Here is a 20,200-nt window from a genome sequence, read left to right on the forward strand (position 1 = left end):
TGTGCCATGCCATGTTTATGAGCGAATTAGGGCGACTTAATGACAGAACATGTCGAGGAAAGTTGTACTCATGCAAGACTTATGTGGAACAACATCGGCAGGAGCAGAAAATGGCGCTGATCTGCGGGCTGATCGTCAGGATCTGGGTACGACTTCCCTGACCACAACAGGAATTAATATACAAGAGTGTGGGAGACTCCAGTTCTTGGGAAAATATAGTTTGAATGGAGTCGGGGGGATATACGTCTGCAAAACTGGGAGAGTTGGGTGCAAACAACACCAAGGTCATTTTGTTCAATTCCCAGGGAAGTGTGAGATGAATAAGGGCCGTTGAAGGGCTGTTGACAGTTGACTGTTGACTATACGGTGACATTTTTAAATGTATTAATGTCTTTTTGCAACTCAGAAATAAGCTGCAGGCTGGTCAGGGTATGTAAAATGTTGAAGGGTATCAGAACACTCACATAACACAACTTGATTCATGGACCAGTAGCTGATCAGTTTGAAGGCCAACCCCTTTAACAGTTGAGAGAGCATTCAGCATAGTCGCACAGCTTTAAGGACAGGAATAGGAACGGGGTCTTGGATTTTGTGGTGGAAACAGAGGCAGCAAAATGTCATGGTCACAGAGGCCAGGACAAGTCGCCATGGCGGCTAGCCCTCTGGTTTGTCCCGTAGTGGCTATTCCTCTGGTTTGTCCGGTATTGGCTGACTCTCCCTCTGTTTTGTCCCGGAGCAACGTTTGCCTGGTCCCTGTGGGGTAACTTATAACACGGCGGCGGCTGTGCTTTGTCGCCATTCAAACCGCAGACCCGTGTTGTTGTCGCTGATGGCGCATTGAATGTGACAAGCCAGTCGCCTCCCCAACCACCCTCTGCGTAGTCGTGCCACTTTGGACCGGCATCGCGGAGCTCTGGTCAGCATCGTGGTCAAGTCCCATCTCCGTCTTGGAGATGCAACGTTTTTTTCCCTTGCTTTTTTTCTTTGTCTTTCCTTCTGTTGGCCTGCGTTTGTAGCAACTTCGGCGGCTTTTGTGTAAACAAACAGGGAGAGATAAACATGTGTTTCAGCCAACTGCACTGAACCCCCACTGTGCTGCGTTGAAGTGACAGTCTGAAACAACAGATTCCTGTGGATTCTCAATCACAGTGCATCATAGTTCTCACATAGGTCATGTTATATCCTAGTCTTATATTCTTGCATACTAGGTGCAAGCAACATAGCAATATCAGGTTACTAGTACAGGAGAGCACAGCTGTGTTACAAATGGGCTTGTTTCTACTGACCAACAGACACTTACTTTAGGATAAGAGTAGGATCAGACTCAGTTATGGCTGCACAGAGAGATTTAGGCATGTATCCAATTAGAGCTTCCATTTAAAATGATTATGGAAAGGATGATGAGAGAAGCACATAATTCAGAAGTAATGGAAAAGCTTCTGTTTGGCAGGAAATTCATGTGTTTAGGTTAGCGTGCATTTTTATGGCTTTCTGCTCCTCTTTCAGGGACCTGTCCAACAACCGCATCGGCTGCCTGACACCGGACATGTTCCAGGGGCTATCCAACCTCACCAAACTGTAAGTCTTTTGTAAACAAAAGATAAGCTTAAGGGACTGTTTACTAAAATAACAGACGTTTTTGCTCATATATTAAGATGACACCGATGTTTGTTTGACTGGGCCCATGGAAAGTGTCATGCTGACGGTGTTGATTTTCTGTTTTTTTTGTTGTTTTGTTTTTTGCTTTGTGTGTCTGGTTTTTAGAAACATCTCAGGCAACATCTTCTCTACTCTGGACCCGACCGTCTTCCAGGAACTTCCCTCTCTGAAGCTGGTGTGAGTAGAAGTGACTGAACGCCCCTGTCATTCCCATAATCTCCTCTGGCATGCTCCACCGTAAAGAGGCGAGATAGCGAGGCCTAATCTCAGCATCACATATGGACGACATGCAAACTGGTGAAGAAATGCAAACACAGTATGCCGAGGTCTCCCCACAGTGGTGTTGGTGAATGCGAAGGGACATAATTTAACTCTCCTGGTGAAACGCTGGCTCTCGGTCACAGATGACAGGTTAATCCTCATAATGTTCCACTGGGGAATATATCTGATGTGCTCGAGCGAATGCTGTTTCCCAGAATGAATGTGTGTGTCCTGTTCCAGGCATAAACACACGGTGAGTTAAATCCTTCTCGTCTCGTGTACTTCCTTCGCAGGAACTTTAACTCGGAGTTTCTCACCTGTGACTGCGGCCTGCGCTGGGTTCCGGGTTATTTCCGCACTAGCACTGCACGGCTTGGGGACGAGACCCTCTGCGCCTATCCCAAGAGTCTCCACGGCAAAGCCTTGCGTGGACTCAGAGAAAGCCATCTGAGTTGTGGTGAGCTGGTGACTAACAGCAGAACAGAACATCTCATCTAACATGCATTTCACAATATTCAGTGGTTTTGTGGTGCATTGCTACAAAAAAATAAAATAAAATAATAATAATATATATATAGAATCAGTTCCTGCCATTCTATGCACAAATTCATGACCAGATGGGGTGATATGTATATATTTTTTTGTAAACAATAATGTGTCTAACAATACTGTTTTTCTCATTTCCGTGAGCCATTCTATCTTATGCCAGGGTTGAACAAATGACAACCATAACTGTAATCATATGAACATAAGTCTGTGCATTGGTATAGAAAATAAGTCCAGATACTGTGGCCAAAGTAGCAAATATTCAAAAACTTGGTTGTGCAACATCTGCATGTGCTTTCTGAGTGTGCCTTTGTGTGGCTATATTCCCATGGTTCCATGTGATCATGTAAACTAATGCATTCAGAGTAGCCTGAAGAGAGAGGAGGAAAGGGGGCATGTTGATGCCAATTGGGCAGGGACAGAAGATGGCATGGGGTCAGTAAAGGAGCAAAAAGTGAGTTATCTCATTTAAAAAGTGTCATAGCTTAGACTAGGTCCAAGTAGTTTTGGTTTGAATATTGTTCACATAAGATCATGTATGACACCCCCATGACATAAGACAATAGTTAACAATAGCTTGTAGTAGTAGTTAAGCACTACCCTAGTTCAACTTAAAAATAAATGTTGAGTTAAAATGTCAATTTTGTGTCTTGGTATGGGGGGGATATGCATATGCATTCCATACATAACACATCTAGGGGCAAATTGTATAGTGCACACAGTGAAATTGACCCACAATGTGTGGGGGAATTAATGTAACCTAAACCTTTGCTGTTGGGGGGTCAGTCTGTATCTGGCCAAAATGGTTTGAGTGGTGGGAATGAGCTGATCTGAATCCCCCTCTGTTTCCGCTCTGCCTGGCTCTTCGGCTGCCTAAAACGACCCCTCCGACTTGATATTCTATTCATTTGTGCCCTCTCCACCTCCCACCCCCATCACCACTGTTTATATTGGATGCTGGAGTCACGACTGCCTGTTATATCAATCCCACTGTGGTTTAGTCTTATGAATGGATGTTCCCTAGCCAATGGCCTGACCTTGGAAAACACTGGATTCACTGGGGCTTCTTCGGAGAAAGGGAAAAAAAGAATCAATTTGTGAGGTTGAATAATGATAGGGCAACAAATTCCCTAAAAGACAGTAAGCATTTCCTCCCCTCCGCTCCCTTCATTCCTCTCTCTCTCTTTCTCTCTCTCTCTGTTCTTCCAGATGGGCCTCTGGAGCTACACACACTGTCCCTGCTTCCCTCACTCAGGCAGGTGGTGTTCAAAGGGGACCGACTGCCCTTCCACTGCACCGCCGCCCTGGTGGACAAACTGACCGCCCTGCACTGGAGTCACAAAGGCGAGCCGGTCATCAATGAGCCCGACCGCAGCATTCACTTAGAGAGCAGCGTGATGCACGACTGCACCTTCATCACTAGGTACTGCGGGAGCTGGCAGGGCCAGACACTGACAGGCACACACACACTACTAACATACACACACCGACACACACTTTCACTAGCACATACTTAATCATATATACAGTACACGCACACGCACCACGCATACACACACACACATACACACACACACATACACACACAGCTTCTAATGGCTGTGGGTGAGGGTGCTGTTTGAGATTTCCTAATGCACTTTAGTCTTCGACAGTGCTTAATCCTTGTTTGGGATACAGGCCCCAGCTATGCCCACGGAAATATGCCAGGAATGTTTATTACGGTGCGAGTGTGTGTATGTGTGTGTGTGTGTGTGTGTGTGTGTTGCGAGCACGGTGTTAATGAATGAATGCCGTGCTGTGTTGTCTCATCTACAGCGAGCTCATCCTGTCTAATGTGGACGTGAACGCCAGTGGTGAGTGGGAGTGTGTGGTGTCCACAGGCCGTGGCAACGCCTCCCGCAGCGTGGAGATTGTGGTGCTGGAGAACAGCGCCTCGTTCTGCCCAGAGGAGCTGGTCACCAACAACAGAGGGGAGTTCAGGTCAGTCAGGAACTACAACCGCTAAGTATAAGTATAAGTATATGTATATATACTCTTTTGATCCCGTGAGGGAAATTTGGTCTCTGCATTTATCCCAATCCGTGAATTAGTGAAACACACACAGCACACAGTGTACAGTACACACAGTGAGGTGAAGCACACACTAATCCCAGCGCAGTGAGCTGCCTGCATCAACAGCGGCGCTCGGGGAGCAGTGAGGGGTTAGGTGCCTTGCTCAAGGGCACTTCAGCCGTGCCTACTGGTCGGGGTTCGAACCGGCAACCCTCCGGTTACAGGTTAGCAGGTTATCTTTCTGCTAACCAGAAAGATACCTGCTAACCAGAAAGATACACCTGAACTGAAGTATCAGCTAACATGCTCCTTTGGATCAACAGACAGAACAAGATTTTGAGAACAGAGAAACTGCTAGAAGTAAAAACAGGAATAATGACATTTTTTTCAATGTAATTAACCTAAATGACGGTGTAAAACGGGAGAAAAGATTAAAGTTGAAAACAACCAAGAGATAACATAATGCTCTGGATTGCAGTTAAAATTCCTCTTTGTCTGTGTATGATGTCTGATGAACTTATACATGTGCTGTTGTTTGTCTGTGCATGATGTCTGATGAACTTATACATGTGCTGTTGTTTGTTGGCTGGTTTCCCTGGCTAATGTGTATATTTATTGTGTGCTGTTGACTGAATGGAGGAAGTATTTGAGCTCTGAACTCTCTACTGACAAAACTTGGCTGCAAGTTAGCCTGTGCAGCAGTGACTAAACTAGACCTCAGCTTGATTAAAAACAGGAATAGGACTCACACATACATTTGCATAACACACATACAATCACAGGCCAACACACAGCCACATACACACACCTCTGTCAGGACCTCTGTCAGCTATGAGTAGGGAAAATGTTATTGAATGTGAATATACATGATGTTTTATTTGGTGATTGATATCTTTATTTGACAGAGGATGGCTCTGCTATTTTATATTGCTATAAAAACGCAACCCACAATTTTCCTCTGACATAACAGTCACTCTTCCAAAATAGGTGGGGCTATGGTTATGATGGGTGAGCCATGATTTATCTAGCAGGTGTGATGAGATGGCAATAAGAACCAATATATACAACTGGAGTAGATCTCATTTTAAAGAACCCCAAAAGGAACTATTTGGGTTGATTAGCTGTATGGAAGAGGCACTTTACCAGAGCTGCTTTATTCATTTTTGATGAGACTCATGAACATAGTAGCACTGTGCATTTTAAAAGATGTGAAGACCTACGAACTGTGAGATTCATCTAATCAACTCTCTGGACCACAGCAGAGGAATCTCACAGTCCTGGTCAGAATCACTTCTCCAAAGCATCTCTTGACCACACTGAACTTGCTATCCTGTTTGCAGTCCTGTCATATGTTATTCTGTAGATACCCTACACTTGTGAACCACTACTCAAAATCCTAGGTCATAAAACAAACCAAACTTAGCCCTAACTAAACCCATGTTGTACGTTTGGTCCTTTAGGTGGCCCAGAACCCTGGCTGGCATCACATACTACCTGTCCTGTAACACGCTGCGCTACCCCACGCTGGGTATCGGGGAGGAGAAGCGGGCCTCGCGCAACTGTGACCGCTTAGGCCGCTGGGAGGACGGAGACTACACCCAGTGCCACTACACCAATGACATCACCAGAGTGCTTCACACCTTCATAATGGTCAGTAGCAACCCATACCCATAATGTTCCTCCAGAGTGACACATTACGTAAAGAGTGATGTACAGCCAGCCTAACTAGCACGAGCACGGTGAACAGTGGTTATATAATGGTGGTTTAATAATAGCACACATCTGAACAACTTCATTGATCAATCAGAATGAAGAGAGAATGAAGACATTTAATAAGTAATGGCAACAAAAAAAGACTTTCCTGTTACATTCTTTTCAACACCTAACGTAATGGTTTGATCACTTCATTTGAATGGAAAGTCCCTATGTTAGGGAAAAATATACTTCAGACCTAAGATATGATCACACTCTTGACTGTATTTGTTTTGTCTTGTCCTTGTATTGCCTCACAGATGCCCATTAACGCCTCCAACGCAGTGACGCTGGCTCAGCAGGTGTGCTCGTACACACTGGAGGCGGCTGGCTTCACGGACACGGTGGACGTGCGCTACATCGCTCAGATGATGCACAAGTTCATGAATTACATCCAGCATCAGCGAGAGGTGTGTTTAGTGTCACTGAGACATGCTAATTCACAGTGGCAGGATAATATGCCATCTGTGCACGTATGCATTGCTTTTGTGAGATTGCATGTGTTGATGAGGTAGAATATATGGGTCTGGGTAAACATTATAAACATAATGTTTGGTAAACATTATAAGCAAAATTACCTGTAAACATTAAAAACATAATAACATAATGTTTGGTAAACATTATAAACATTATGTGGTGATAAGTTTTTTACATGTATACAATGTTTGTGTTTGTGTTTGTATATGTGTTCATACATTTGTGTGTGTGTGTGTGTGTGTGTGTGTGTGTGTGTGTGTGTGTGTGTGTGTGTGTGTCAGCTCTCCGAGGTGCTTGTGGAGATGGGCAGTAACTTGATGCAGGTGGACGATCAGATCCTGACGCGTGCCCAGCGTGAGGAGAGGGCCTGCAGCTCCATCGTCCACTCCCTGGAGACTCTGGCCTGGCCACAGCTCCACTCCGGCTCCAAGGACCTCTTGCTAGTACGCCTCACACAGACCCCGCACACATCTCCACTCCCCACATGCCTCTGGGTTACCAAACATACATTCATGTGGAATATCAGACATGGGAAACCCGGCTTCATAAAGTAAAAGTCCTACCGCATATTTCTTTCAACCATTCAGTAAAAAACAGCTTATTCATATCAGCTCAACTCTTAGGGGTTGGTAGATGAGCTAATTGGTGAAATTACTTGTTTTAGATGCACAGGTAGGACCAATGCATAGTGGAGCTTTTCATTTCTGAATCCAGGTTTCCCATCTCTGTGGAATATTATAATGCTAATGCTTTCAACCCCTACCTATCCCCATATGTTCCTCTTAGCTTGTCTTCTAATTGTCAATTGAGAGTCAATCTGTATTGCACTGCACAAAAGTTACAAAGTATGTAATGTTTTGCATGTGTGGCGTCTATTTGTTGCCAAATAATGATGCCTGGTTATGCCTTATCTCTCTGCATTGCCTGTCAGGTCTCACGCAACATTGTGATGTTGGCTCACCTCATTCGTCCGGCGCAGTTCACGGGCATGAGCTGCACAGCCTATCAGAGGAGAGACGGGTCAGGGGTCCATAGCCCAGAGGGTCAGGAATCACCTCACGAGCAGCAGCTTCACTTCCGCTGCATGGCTGGAGCACATAACACATCCCTCAACAACTTCCCTCAGAAGGTAAGACTGATAACCAGTGGCACCACTTTGTCCATATTAGGTTATGTTGCACCTGGCTGAGTCTATTATGTGCTGCTACTTTAAGGTAACTATGGGAAATGTCATGAGAGCACTATTTATGAAACATGGAGCTTTCGCTGTGATGCTTCTCCTTGCATCTGGATTGTATCTCAATTTCCCCACAAGGCACACCATTAAATTCATTAGTAAGATCTAAAGGGCTTTGAAGTGGTAAGACAGTGCAGGTAAAGTTGTGACGTGAAGCAGCATCTGCTGTTGTGGAACTGTTCTCTGTTTTTTCATTCAAAATGGCTTGTGGTCAAGACTTCTATGAGGCTTTGGTGAATTGTAAATTTGATAATAGTTGTTTATTCATATGTTGTTTTCGTTCTCTCTCTCTCTCTCTTCTCTTCTCTCTCTTTTATAGAATTCTTTGGCCTTGGCCTCCGTCTCGCTCCCTCCTTCTCTGTTTCCTCCGGATGCTCCTGCAGACTGTAAACTGCAGTTTGTGGCATTCCGTACCGGAAGGTTCTTTCCCTTTATGGGGAACTCCAGCGGTGGCCTAGTGGACATTTCCCGCCGTCGTAGCGTCAACACGCCAGTCATCTTTGTTGGACTCGGTAAGCAATCTGTGCTCTGGGTCAGTATGCGACCGCAGAGGAAACGCCATTTAAATGTTGTGACCTCTTGACCCTTGGCTTGGTATCGCTAGAATGGAATGTCATTCATTAAGACAAAGAAAGTGTTTATGCTACACAACAAACCTGGACATCTGCTCCTCCTTCATAAAATGCAGGTTGTGATCAATCATCTCCAAATTCTATTTACAAATCTAATAACTTGTATCTATGATCAGCTTCAGTTCTTCCTTCTACTTCAAATGCGTCCCTGATAGTTCCTGTGCCATGGTAGATAACCTGATTCCGTTAGTGCTGATTCTCTGTGCGATGCCTCCTCAGATGGCTGCAGCATGTGGAACCACTCAGAGCCCATCACCGTGTCCCTGCGCCATTTGTCCCTGGGCAGTGACCCCATAGCTGCCCAATGGAGCCTGGAGAAACAGGGAGGATGGAGCCAAGATGGCTGCCAGCTGGTCCACACAGATGCCGCCACCTCTACTCTGCACTGCTCACTGCTCAGTAACTACGCTGTGCTGCAGGTGGGACGCCGTTTAAAGACTAGAAATGGAATGCACATTGAATGTTATATTTAATACATTTGCACCCTGTATAGAATGCTTTATTCAGTATCTTTACTCTTGTTTTCAAAGATTTTTCAAATTTAGTGTATGTTGTCACCATTATTCCGTATCATCTGACATCTGATGCCTCAATCTTTGACATTTCCAGAATCTGTTTAGTGTGACGTACAATCATACATTTTCTCTTCGCTCATCCCTATGTAACACCCTTCTGTCCCTCTTTCAGGATGTCCCAGACTTCCCAGGCCCCTCCGCCCTGCCTGTAGACGTGCTTCACCCGGTGGTGTACACCTGCACTGCCCTCCTGTTGCTCTGCCTCTTCACCATCATCATCACATACATTCTCCACCACAGGTATGCGCTGCCTGTCGTCCATCTCATCATACACGCGCCTATGAGATTATTAGATTAGATTAGATTCAACTTTATTGTCATTGTGCAGAGTACAAGTACAAAGACAACGAAATGCAGTTTTTGTCTAAAAGTGCAAAAAAGCAGAAAAGTGCAATGTGAAATACAAAGTAGACAGGTGGTGCATAGACTAGATTATGAGTTTCTGTCCCACTGTTGTAGAGGAGAGCACAGCTAGCACAGCTAATAGTACATCTGTAGTTAAAGCAACAGTATGTTTTTTTTTGTCTAAAACTACCAAGCACCAACAACATAGTTGCCACTAATTAAAGCTAGTTAGATTACCAACTGATATATTGGGGATATGTGGCAATGACATAATGTTAAAGAGATTCTTGCATTTTTGTGAATCTGGATTACAAAACCCCTCACTGAACAACCAACGGCAATGAGTCATAGGTCTAACCCATGTCCATATACAATCAAAATTAATTTGAGGATGATACATAAGACAAATTACGCAATAGAACACACTTCAAGAGCAATAAAACAACTACAGAGGTACTTCAAACTGATAATAACTACCGTTGCTTTGCACAAAAGTGTTTTTAAATTATAATTGAATTTCATACAACTCTGATTGAAATCAAGTTGAACTCAAAGTGCTTTGTGTCAAAGTGAGATTCTAAATATCTTTTCTTGAAGAAGCCACTATACTTGTAATGCAGCTGATGCTGAGACAAACATACTCAAATGACTTTAAAAGTCAGAGGAATTTCTCTAAGTCCTGTAATTTTCTGTCTCTACGCACACATGAAGGCACAGTGTCTGTTCCATTGTACATTTAGTTTGTCCACTTGATTCTTCAAAGCGAACATTAGACTGCTCTCATGTCCTGTCTGGCCACAGAAAGACTTCAGTTGGTAACTACAATGACATATTTATAAATGATTACATATTTGTCCATGAACAAAAAAGTCATCCACCATCTAGTGCAGTTTGTAATGCGTCCTGGGATTGGATATTCCTCAAGTTAGGATGTCAGTGTTGGAACGTCCAGTAAACTTCTAATAGGTCTGCTTATGTGCTCTCCCCTCTCTCAGCTCTGTTCGAGTCTCCAGGAAAAGTTGGCATACAATCCTTAATACCTGTTTCCATATCGCCATGACTACAGCAGTCTTTGCAGGAGGCATCACCCTCACAAGCTACCCCATAGTGTGCCAAGCGGTAAGCACTGTGTGGAGTGTAGAGTAATTGAAGGATTGTTCTCTCTCTTTTTCTCTCTCTGTCTCTCTCTCTCTCTCTCTCTCTCTCTCCCCCTCTCTCTGTCTCACGCTTTCTCCCTTTGTGTGTGTATGTCTGTGTGTGTCCCTACCTCTTAGGTGGGCATTGCTTTGCACTACTCCTCCTTGTCCACCCTGCTCTGGATCGGGGTCAATGCCAGGGTCATCTACAAAGAGGCTGTCCTGCGATTGCCACGGCAACCGGAGGGAGAGGTGGCGGTAGCACCCACACAGAGGCCCATGCTCAGGTCAGTGATGTCATCAGGTTGAGACAGGAAGAGACTTTCAGAGTGCTCGAGAGGGCCTGTGAGAGGACGGGAAATGGCTCTGAAGGACCATCTCCAGCGTGCCTGGACAAAATGGACCACCAGTGATATAGACCTCTCCGGTATCAAAGCTCCATTGTCCTGGAAAAACCAAAGCCCATTTGTTGTTCCATTTCATTTTTTTATTTAATGGAAAACTAGACAGAAAGACAACTTTCTGCAAGGAAATTTCTAGAATTAAAAAAAAAAAAACTTCAGAGACATAGCTGAGAAGCCAGGACCAGATGCAGAGAGGAATCATGCCAGGAATCATGCCACACCACACAAAGGTGCACCTCCATAAAGCTAAACAGCAGTGAGTGTTTGAGTGGAGGCAGTGGAGTGTTGAGTGGAGGCCGGCTATGCCCCGCCCACTTCAGTCCTCCACCAGACCCCCCTGAATGCCTTAGCTGTCCCATGGAGCCTGTGATCTCACACTGTACTGCTGACCTCTCGGCCTCCCCCCGGTGTCACCCACTCAGCCTGCCGGGGTCAACTCCTGAATGGGGCTTGTCTGGACTGGGGAATAAATCATGCAGAGGCCCCTGCCCTGCCCTACTGCCTGGAGAACAAACCTCAGGCAGTGGTGATAAGCGAGAAGCAACAGGGTGCATGCAGCGTAGTGTAGATTGCTGAAGCCCAGGGGATCAACATAACCAAGAAGAGAAGAACAAAGAATAACATGCAGAACACTACTATATACCCAAATAGATTTCCTTTATGTATGTATGGATGTATGTATGTAAAAGAAATCTATTTGGGTATATAGTAGTGTTATATATACATGAATAGTTTGGTTTCAAAACGCTATATCCTCCATTTTAATGAATTTTCATAAATCATTTTTTTTACATTTTACTCAATTAAAACAACACAACTGCAATTACCTGAAATACACAATTAAATAACATGACTTATTAATGTTTTTAAAAATGGAGATATAGCATTTTGGAACCAATATATATACGTATATACAGTGTAAATAAATATATATATAATATTTATATACTGTATGTATGTATGTATATATGTGTATTAATTGAATCTAATATATATCTGACAAATCATGATGTATGTTTTTGGCTAATTGTACCCATGCACAGAGAGCCACAATTTTGTTCAAACGTACAGTAGTACAGCATAGTGAAAGTGTTTGGTGTCTCACAGGATGTGAGTCCATTTCCCAGTTTCTATTTTGCACTTCATTGTCACTTTGTCTTCCTGTTTTCAGGTTCTATTTGATAGCTGGTGGAGTTCCTCTCATCATTTGTGGCATAACGGCAGCGGTCAACATGAACAACTATGGGGAAAACAGCCCTTAGTAAGTGCCTGAACTTTCTGCCCACGGGCAATGTGACCCAGGTCATTGCATTCTCATGTTTACTGCTGATATAAGCAGGGCTCTTCCTGTGAGACCCATTTGAGTGAGCGGGTTGAGCGTACAGAGGTGTCCTTGTGTTCCTGACATGGGCTTTGTCAGACAGCATGTGACCCCAACTAACCTTTGTATTGCCTCTGACCCCTTGTGCAGCTGCTGGTTGGTATGGCGGCCAAGTTTGGGGGCGTTCTTTGTCCCTGCCGGCCTGGTGGTACTGGTGACCTGGATCTACTTCCTGTGCACCATCTTCCGCCTGCGGCGCCGAGGCTCGGAGAGCACCAAGGAGCTGGCGGCATCGTCCATCTCCTCCCCACTGCCCGAGAGCCAGCCGGCGCTCAGCGGCAGCAACAGCCTGCTCTCCACGGACTCGGCTACGGGAGCCGGACACGCTGTTCCGCCGGTGGAGGACCAGTACTCGCTGAAGGTGCAGTTCCTGGCGCTGGTGACCACTCACTTCCTGTTCCTGGTGCTGTGGTGTTGCGGGGCCATGGCCGTGTGGCAGACGGGCCGGGAGAGCCTGCTCTTCAGCTGCCTGTACGGCGTGGCCGCGGTCGGCCTGGGCGTCTTCCTGGTGGTCCACCACTGCCTGAGGCGGCTGGACGTGCAGGCCGCCTGGCTCGGCTGCTGCCCAGCCTACCGGCGCTCGCAGCCCATGCAGGCTTACGGGCACCCATGCGCGGCCGGCCCGGGGAACGCAAGCGCCTCAGAGCGCGGCTCGCAGCTCTATGTGAGCTGCGCGCCGCCCAGCGAGGCGAACAACTGCTCCTCGGCCCGGTCCTCGTCCACTCCGAGCGGCACGAGTAGCGTCGGCCCCGGGCCCTGTAAGCTCACCAACCTGCTCCAGGTGGCCCAGGAGAACGGCAACAGCACCGCCCGGACGGCCGCCGTCGTCGCCGTCGCCAACAACCACACCAACACCAACACGAGCACCAGCACGGAGAACAACGGCAAGCCCAAAAACAATGCGCTGCCCAGCCTCAGCTCGGTGGCCCCGGTGCAGCCTCAGAGGAGGAAGACCAGCAGCAGGACTAAAACAGGCGGTGCTCAGTACCACCACCGTGGAGAGGGCCGTGGCCACTACCGCCTCAAGGCCCTGAGAGGGGCCGGTGGCGGGGGGAGTGTGGGCGCCCTGGGGCCCCCGGGGCTGGAGCAGCTCGGCCTCTCCCAGGTGGGCCATCACAAGCACGCCTCCAGCGAGAACGGCAGCCTGCGCAACCACAGCCACTCCGAGAGCCAGACAGGCCCGCTTACCAACGGCCGGCACGGCGGCGGTGGCGATCCGCTGGCCACCAGCCCCTCGGAGGGCAGCGACGGGGGCAGCAGCGGCTGCCGGAAGCCCTTCCCCCTGCTGCCGTCGGTGGCCAGCCGGGTGGCCATGCAGCACGGCGGCGCCCAGAGGCGCTGTGCCAGCCGGGACAACCTCAAACTGGCCGCGGCCGCCGAGAGGGAGGCCAAGCGCAGCTCCTTCCCGCTCAACGCGGCCATGGGAACAGTCACAGGGTCGGCCACAACCAACGCCACGTCAGCGGCTAACGCAAACACTAACGCGCTCAACGGGACTCTGAAAAACTCTGTACTGGAGCTGGACACTAGTGGCACTGACCACTCCCAGAGCTCTGTGGGCATGAGGAGCGGTGTGTGGAAAAGTGAGACCACAGTGTGACCAATCAGACACTCATCCCTATTCAAAATGTAAAAAAACGCACCTTTTGTCAATGTCAGCTGACTTTAGAAAAATAAAAGTAAACAACCGAGGAACTGAACTGAAGGTTGCAAACAAACATGGGGAAGGATATATAGTTTATGTCAGCACAGTCTTTGCATCCCTGTCATTTAGCTAAGGATAACACAATGGAGCATGGAACTGTAGGTTGGAGTTCGAGGTTTGATGTTTTGCTATGAAATATGCAAAAATGTATGTTTGTATGTTTTAATATCAAGGTATTTCACCATAGATAACTAAGGAATTTGTTGAAAAGAACATTTTTACCCTTTTGGAGTTTATCTGTTTTGTCTGAATGCTTCACCCTATGCATCAGAAAGAGAGCATGGAAATGGAATCAAAGATAGCCCATTTTACTATGAACATCTCCTCTGTGAAGGACATTTTCTCTTGTATTTGTGCGTGCAAGCATGCCAATGTGTTTATAAAAAGTGTGTGTGTGTGTGTGCGTGTGCGCATGTGTGTGTGTGTCTGTGTGTCTGTGTGCGCATGAGAGAGAGAGCAAGAACTCCTAGTGTATATATTCTTCTTAACCATTTTAAGTATTAAGATGGAGTCAATCCTTCCCCAGCACTGAATAGAGCTTTTTTGCCTCTTGCAAGCAGACCAAGCTATAAGCATATGGATCTTTGTATTTAGAGTGAATGGGCCTCCACCCTCAACTACTCTGTTGAATGAATTTGTGGCATTGTGAACTTTGTGAAGCAGGAAGTGGCTGTCTGTGTTCCTGGACGGTTCCATTTTGCTGGGAATGTCCGGTTTGCTTCTCGTCAGTATTCATGGCTCACCACTGCCATCTACAGGACATAAGGCATCACTGATCATGCACTGATACATAAGGAAATTAGAGTTTCAAACTCTGGCTTTTGATGATCTTTGTGGCTCTTATTTTCTTTATACATCATGGCAGACATAGTAGCCTGCCTGAGACGTCAGTCTCTTTTACCCACAAATCCATATATTTGACAGAGGGCGTAATTATGTTTGCACTGCTGTCAACAGAATACCTGATTTCATGTTAAAATGTTCATGTTAAAATCTGTCTCTCTGGATGAGGCATTTATCTAATCAGTATTGTTTTGATTGGTCCACGGAGGTAATTATTGTGTGTTCATTCACTGAATCCTCGAGTGCCATTGTGATTCATGTGCAAAGCAGCCATTTCCCCACAGCCTAATTATCTATTTCCCCACTTTGTTTACATTTTAATATGCAAATTGATTTTCCAGTCATGGCCTGCCGTAGTAGATATGAGCCGGAGAGGACATTCTGATCAGTTCACAACTGCACACCATCCATGTTACAGTATTACCACAACAGTGTATTAGTGTGTTCAGGGACAATATCGTGCCAAAGAAAGGTTCACTGTTGAAAACAACCTCAATGCCACAGTATTTTACTAGTTTCTGTGCCATATTATGTGTCATCCCCTTAGCTTTTACATCTCCCTTGAAGTCTATGTTATGTGGTGGCATGTATCATGGTTTTTGAGTGTGGTATGACAGTCAATATTCAAAAGTCATGGTTAGACAAGCTTTGTTAAACATATGGATTTAGCTGCATACATTGTTAGGTGGTTGTTTGTCTTTGTGTTTCGTGGATTTCAAAGTGGGTAGCTTTGGAACTTCTGTTATCAGACAAGTAATATACCTGCCAGTGTTTGTGCACTGAAAACTGCATTTCAGTGTTGGTTGTTACATGTGAGGTTTTCACAAACATATGTCCAAATTCATCTCAGAGTGTAAAGGGAGAAATCAAATTGTTACCTGTATTTATATTTGTATCTGTCATGGCATCAGTTTTAAATAATAGTAAAATAATAATTGTTTATTATTCAATAATATATTTGTTCTAGAAACTCAAACCGTGCCTTATCAAACTCTGATGCAAAATAAAGACTTTTGAAAAACCTCTTTGTTATTTAATTGTTGAGCTATGTATAAAGAACACACAGTTTGTGGTAGTTAGCAGTATCATAGCAGCAAGACTAAGAGCCATAACGCTGATATTTCATAATATTAAATAAAAAATGCAGGAAAGATATGTGTGACCAGTTGGAATATAGCCGTGATAATCTTTCATAATCAATAGTCATACTTTTAGTGCCCATCATTCTGATTCCTTCTTTTGACTAGACTGAACTAGAACTAGAACAAGTACACCCATTATATGCACGTCTAAAGCATTTGATGTTCTATCAGCAGAACATTATGAAGGCCAATGTACCCTTACAAAGGAATGTCCTGATTTCCCTTCTGTTTTATGTCATTATTTCATTGGTAACTGCTCTTAAATAGCGTATTATATACAGTAGCCTCTAGAATTATTAGCACCTCTGCTAAAGTTGACTAAAAATAGGTATAAAATATAATCTGTTGGAGATGTATTGTAAATGAAAACAATGAGGAAAATCCAACCTTGAAGGGAAGCAAATGTATTCTGAGAAAAACTAAAAAAAATCTCATTAAGAAATAAATATTTTTTTAACAAAAACAGGTCGCCCACAATTATTGACGCCCCTACAAAATCTTGTATACAAAATGTAACAGAAGCATTTTCCTGTTTATATTCAACTTAAGTTATTGAAGTTATTTAAGTTAATCAGAGTGTCTGTGAACTTTCAGAAGTAGTTAATGACGTTCTTTTTTACTAAGTAATGAAAATAAAGTGATACAGAGGCTAAATCCCTTAGTCATTTTTCAACATGGGAAAGAGAAGAGAATACATTAAATTTAAATGAAAGGAAAGTGTGCTGAAATGTGTAAGTAAGGCTATAAAAACTACTTTGTTAAAAATATTACAGTTTCCGTAACATATACAGTTAAAACAATAATTAAAAGGTTATAATCAACTGAAAATGTGACAAACATGCTGGACAAAGACCCATGGTTATTTTGCATCCATTAGAATCACTGTTCAAAAGTTACAGAAAAAGGTATCATGGGGTCACCAAGTCCGCCAGAAAATCTTCTAAAGTGACATCAATGCTAATAGATTACTTAGAGGGCATGCCAGGTAAAAGCCTTTTCTGTCATTTAATTACAAATGTAAATGTGACTGTCTTGAATTATGGTCTATTGTCATATGAAATGAAAATTGCCCTCTTTTGCAAGAAACACTTTGTGTGGGTTTTTGCATGTCATAGAAGAATGTACTGAAAAGAACCCCATGTCTAATGAGAGTTATGGTGGAGGGGCTGTGCTATTGTGGGGGCTGTTTTTATTCCCAAAGGCCTTGGGAACCTTATTAAGGTTCAAAGTATCATGAACCTCACCTTTCCAATGGAAATCTGTCAATCTCTGCCAAGACACTAAAAGTGGGTCATGATTGGATCATTCATCAGGTCAATGAACCAAAACAAATGTCCAGATCAAAACAAAAATGGTTTAACACAAAATCAAGTCTTTGCCATTGCCATCTCAGTCTCCTGATCTAAACTTTATAGAAAAACAGTAGGGTGAGTCAAAGGAGAATGCACAAGTGTGAACCTATCTGGATGATCTTGGGAGATTTTGTAAAGATGAATGATGTTAAATTCCATGCTTTGTATTCTCCAATTTTATGGTAGCCTGGAAAATCCAGACCCTGGTAATTTTATGGGGTGTCATAAGAGAAAATTATGAGCTGTTGTATTGGCAAAGAGAGGCTTAAGAAGGTATTACAAGCAGGGTTGATAATAATTGTGGCTGGCGAGTTTTTGTTAAAAATATTAATTTATTTATGATATTTTCCTTTTTCTCAGAATAAATTTGCTTCCCTTCAAAACTGGATTTTTCCTCATTGTTTTCATTGTGAGATTACAATAAATCACTCAGATTATCAAATCAAACTAATCAAACAGATTTATTTTTTATAGGCCTACTTGAGTTTAGTCAACTTTAGTAGAGGTGCCAATAATTCTGGAGGGTACTGTATTATTTAGACTGATCTTGTATATGTATTGTATATTTGTTTAGACCTCCACAAATATACATTATATAGCTGGAGACAGCATAGACTGTTTGTTATCATGAATACTAAAATGTACAAACTAAAATGTTATGCACAGTAGGCTGATTAAATTAATTATAAATAGATGTTCATTTTTATTTATCAAATTAATTAGATATGACTAGCCTACGGGTAACGAGAGTGGACGAAGTACACAATTCGTTTACTTAAGTGAAACTTAAGTGATACACCTTGTTAAATATTACTCCAAGTAACAAGTACTTGCTTTTAAAAAATACTTAAGTATTCAGAAGTACACATATTTGTCCTTTTTAATGTATTGCAATGTAATGTTTATTTGGTTACTACAGTAATAGGGTATTATACATAATTTGGTCACTCATAGGACTTACATCCAACAAAAACATTTTACCTATGTTCATAACTTTGCCACTGTTCAAATGGATGCAATAATAAAATTTAAATCATTATTCATTCTGTGTTCACAAATATAAAAACATTTTAACTGCCGAATACTAAACCAGATAAATAATCTACTCAAAATTGAGTTATCATTTAATGATGTACGCTGAAGATCAACCTATGTGGTGAATGTCAGATGATTGTCTAATTTCATTCCAATTTCACTATGATCATGGAGGATAACCTGGTTAACACCAGACCACTTGTCAAGTCTCAATTGCAAACAGGTTCATTAAGTTCTCTCAGGCTACATGGAGGATGTTCTGATGAAGAATCTATTGCCAACAGGTTTGTGTAGTTCTCCAGGTTACATAAAGGATGTTCTGATGAATCTATTGCAAACAGGTTTGTGTATAGTTCTTCCAGGCTACATGGAGGATGTTCTGAATTAAGAATCTATTGCCAACAGGTTCTTGTAGTTCTCCCAGGCTACATGAAGGATATTCTGATGAAGAGCAAACAGTTTTGTGTATAGTTCTCCCAGGCTACATGGAGGATCGATGTTCTGAATGAAGAATCTATTGCAAACAGGTTCTTGTAGTTCTCCCAGGCTACATGGAGGATGTTCTGATGAAGAATCGGTCACCATCATTACCACAGACAATTCAGCCAAGTTCAAATTGGACTATTGAAAAAAAATGAACTTCAAGATGGTCAATCGCATTATTGAATTCAAAGACTCAAATGTGATTAAAAGTAACGAATACTTCATGCTCATATTTCAAATGTAGTGGAGTCAAAACTACAGTATTTGTCTTTCAAATGTAGTAAAAATGGAATAAAAGTCACAATAATTTGTAATTGTTAATACTCAAGTAAGTAGGTCTACAGATAGGCTACTCAAAAATCATACTTTTAATACTTAAAAGCAGAGGTGGGACAAAGTCACTGTTAGGCAAGTCACAAGTAAGTCTCAAGTCTTAACGCTGAAGTCCAAGTCAAGTCCCAAGTCAAGACAGAGATGTCCCAAGCAAGTCCAAGTCAAGTATTACCAAGTCGAGTCCAAGTCCAAGTCCTTATTTTTTCGAGTCCTAAACAAGTCACTTTCTTATTACTGCATATTAATATGTCATCAATCATGCTTTCTATAGATCATTCTTATCAATATATCATACTTGACATACTGAAGTGTTTTAAAACACTTATAAGTACGGAGCCCCTAAGGGGACATGAGCAAAATAAAATCTAAAGTTTAGTTTCATGTGCGCATGCGAAAGTTTCATTTGCGCACGTGAATGTGACTTTAGCTCATTCGCCGTGTTTCCCAGAGTTCGATAAGTCGAATATGTACGTGGTATGGAATATGTATGTGATACAGTATGTATGCGATATGTATGTGGTATGGAATATGCATGTGATAGCCTAAGTATGTGATATGTATATGGTGTGGAATTGAGTTAGTCTATTCACCGTCTCCTAGAGTTAGATAGGTGAGCAAAAGCATTTCTGTCTCCTTACATGCATTGTCTTATAGCTTAGTGAATGGAATCTCTCATTGCATTGTTAGTGAGTGTCAGCAAAGTGAGCCAATAAAAAAATCCCTAATTACTTGTGGCCTGGTATTCACAACGAGTAGGCTACAACTGGCAATGCAGATTAAGAAGACGAGGCGATTTAGGCAGATATATTGACTTGAGACTACAGTATATTGGGGCGAAGCACTGCTACTT

General features: G+C 43.4%; 1 protein-coding gene across 1 annotated transcript in view; it reads left to right on the forward strand.

The window, feature by feature from the left end:
- The window catches only part of adgra2 (adhesion G protein-coupled receptor A2), a 60,523-nt gene extending 44,505 nt beyond the window's left edge, over positions 1-16,018 (forward strand). Inside the window, exons 4-19 of the mRNA XM_048244086.1 lie at positions 1,507-1,578; positions 1,765-1,836; positions 2,214-2,377; positions 3,676-3,889; positions 4,282-4,446; positions 5,979-6,168; positions 6,531-6,680; positions 7,029-7,190; positions 7,679-7,876; positions 8,304-8,496; positions 8,836-9,035; positions 9,304-9,431; positions 10,532-10,655; positions 10,811-10,959; positions 12,248-12,337; positions 12,548-16,018. Of these exons, the coding sequence (XP_048100043.1) occupies positions 1,507-1,578; positions 1,765-1,836; positions 2,214-2,377; positions 3,676-3,889; positions 4,282-4,446; positions 5,979-6,168; positions 6,531-6,680; positions 7,029-7,190; positions 7,679-7,876; positions 8,304-8,496; positions 8,836-9,035; positions 9,304-9,431; positions 10,532-10,655; positions 10,811-10,959; positions 12,248-12,337; positions 12,548-14,057 (3,781 nt within the window). The 3' untranslated portion in view covers positions 14,058-16,018. The remainder of the gene's footprint in view (positions 1-1,506; positions 1,579-1,764; positions 1,837-2,213; positions 2,378-3,675; positions 3,890-4,281; positions 4,447-5,978; positions 6,169-6,530; positions 6,681-7,028; positions 7,191-7,678; positions 7,877-8,303; positions 8,497-8,835; positions 9,036-9,303; positions 9,432-10,531; positions 10,656-10,810; positions 10,960-12,247; positions 12,338-12,547) is intronic.
- The last annotated feature ends 4,182 nt before the right edge of the window (positions 16,019-20,200 follow it).

Source organism: Alosa alosa, chromosome 5 (genome assembly GCF_017589495.1).
Source record: "Alosa alosa isolate M-15738 ecotype Scorff River chromosome 5, AALO_Geno_1.1, whole genome shotgun sequence".
NCBI lineage: Eukaryota > Metazoa > Chordata > Actinopteri > Clupeiformes > Clupeidae > Alosa > Alosa alosa.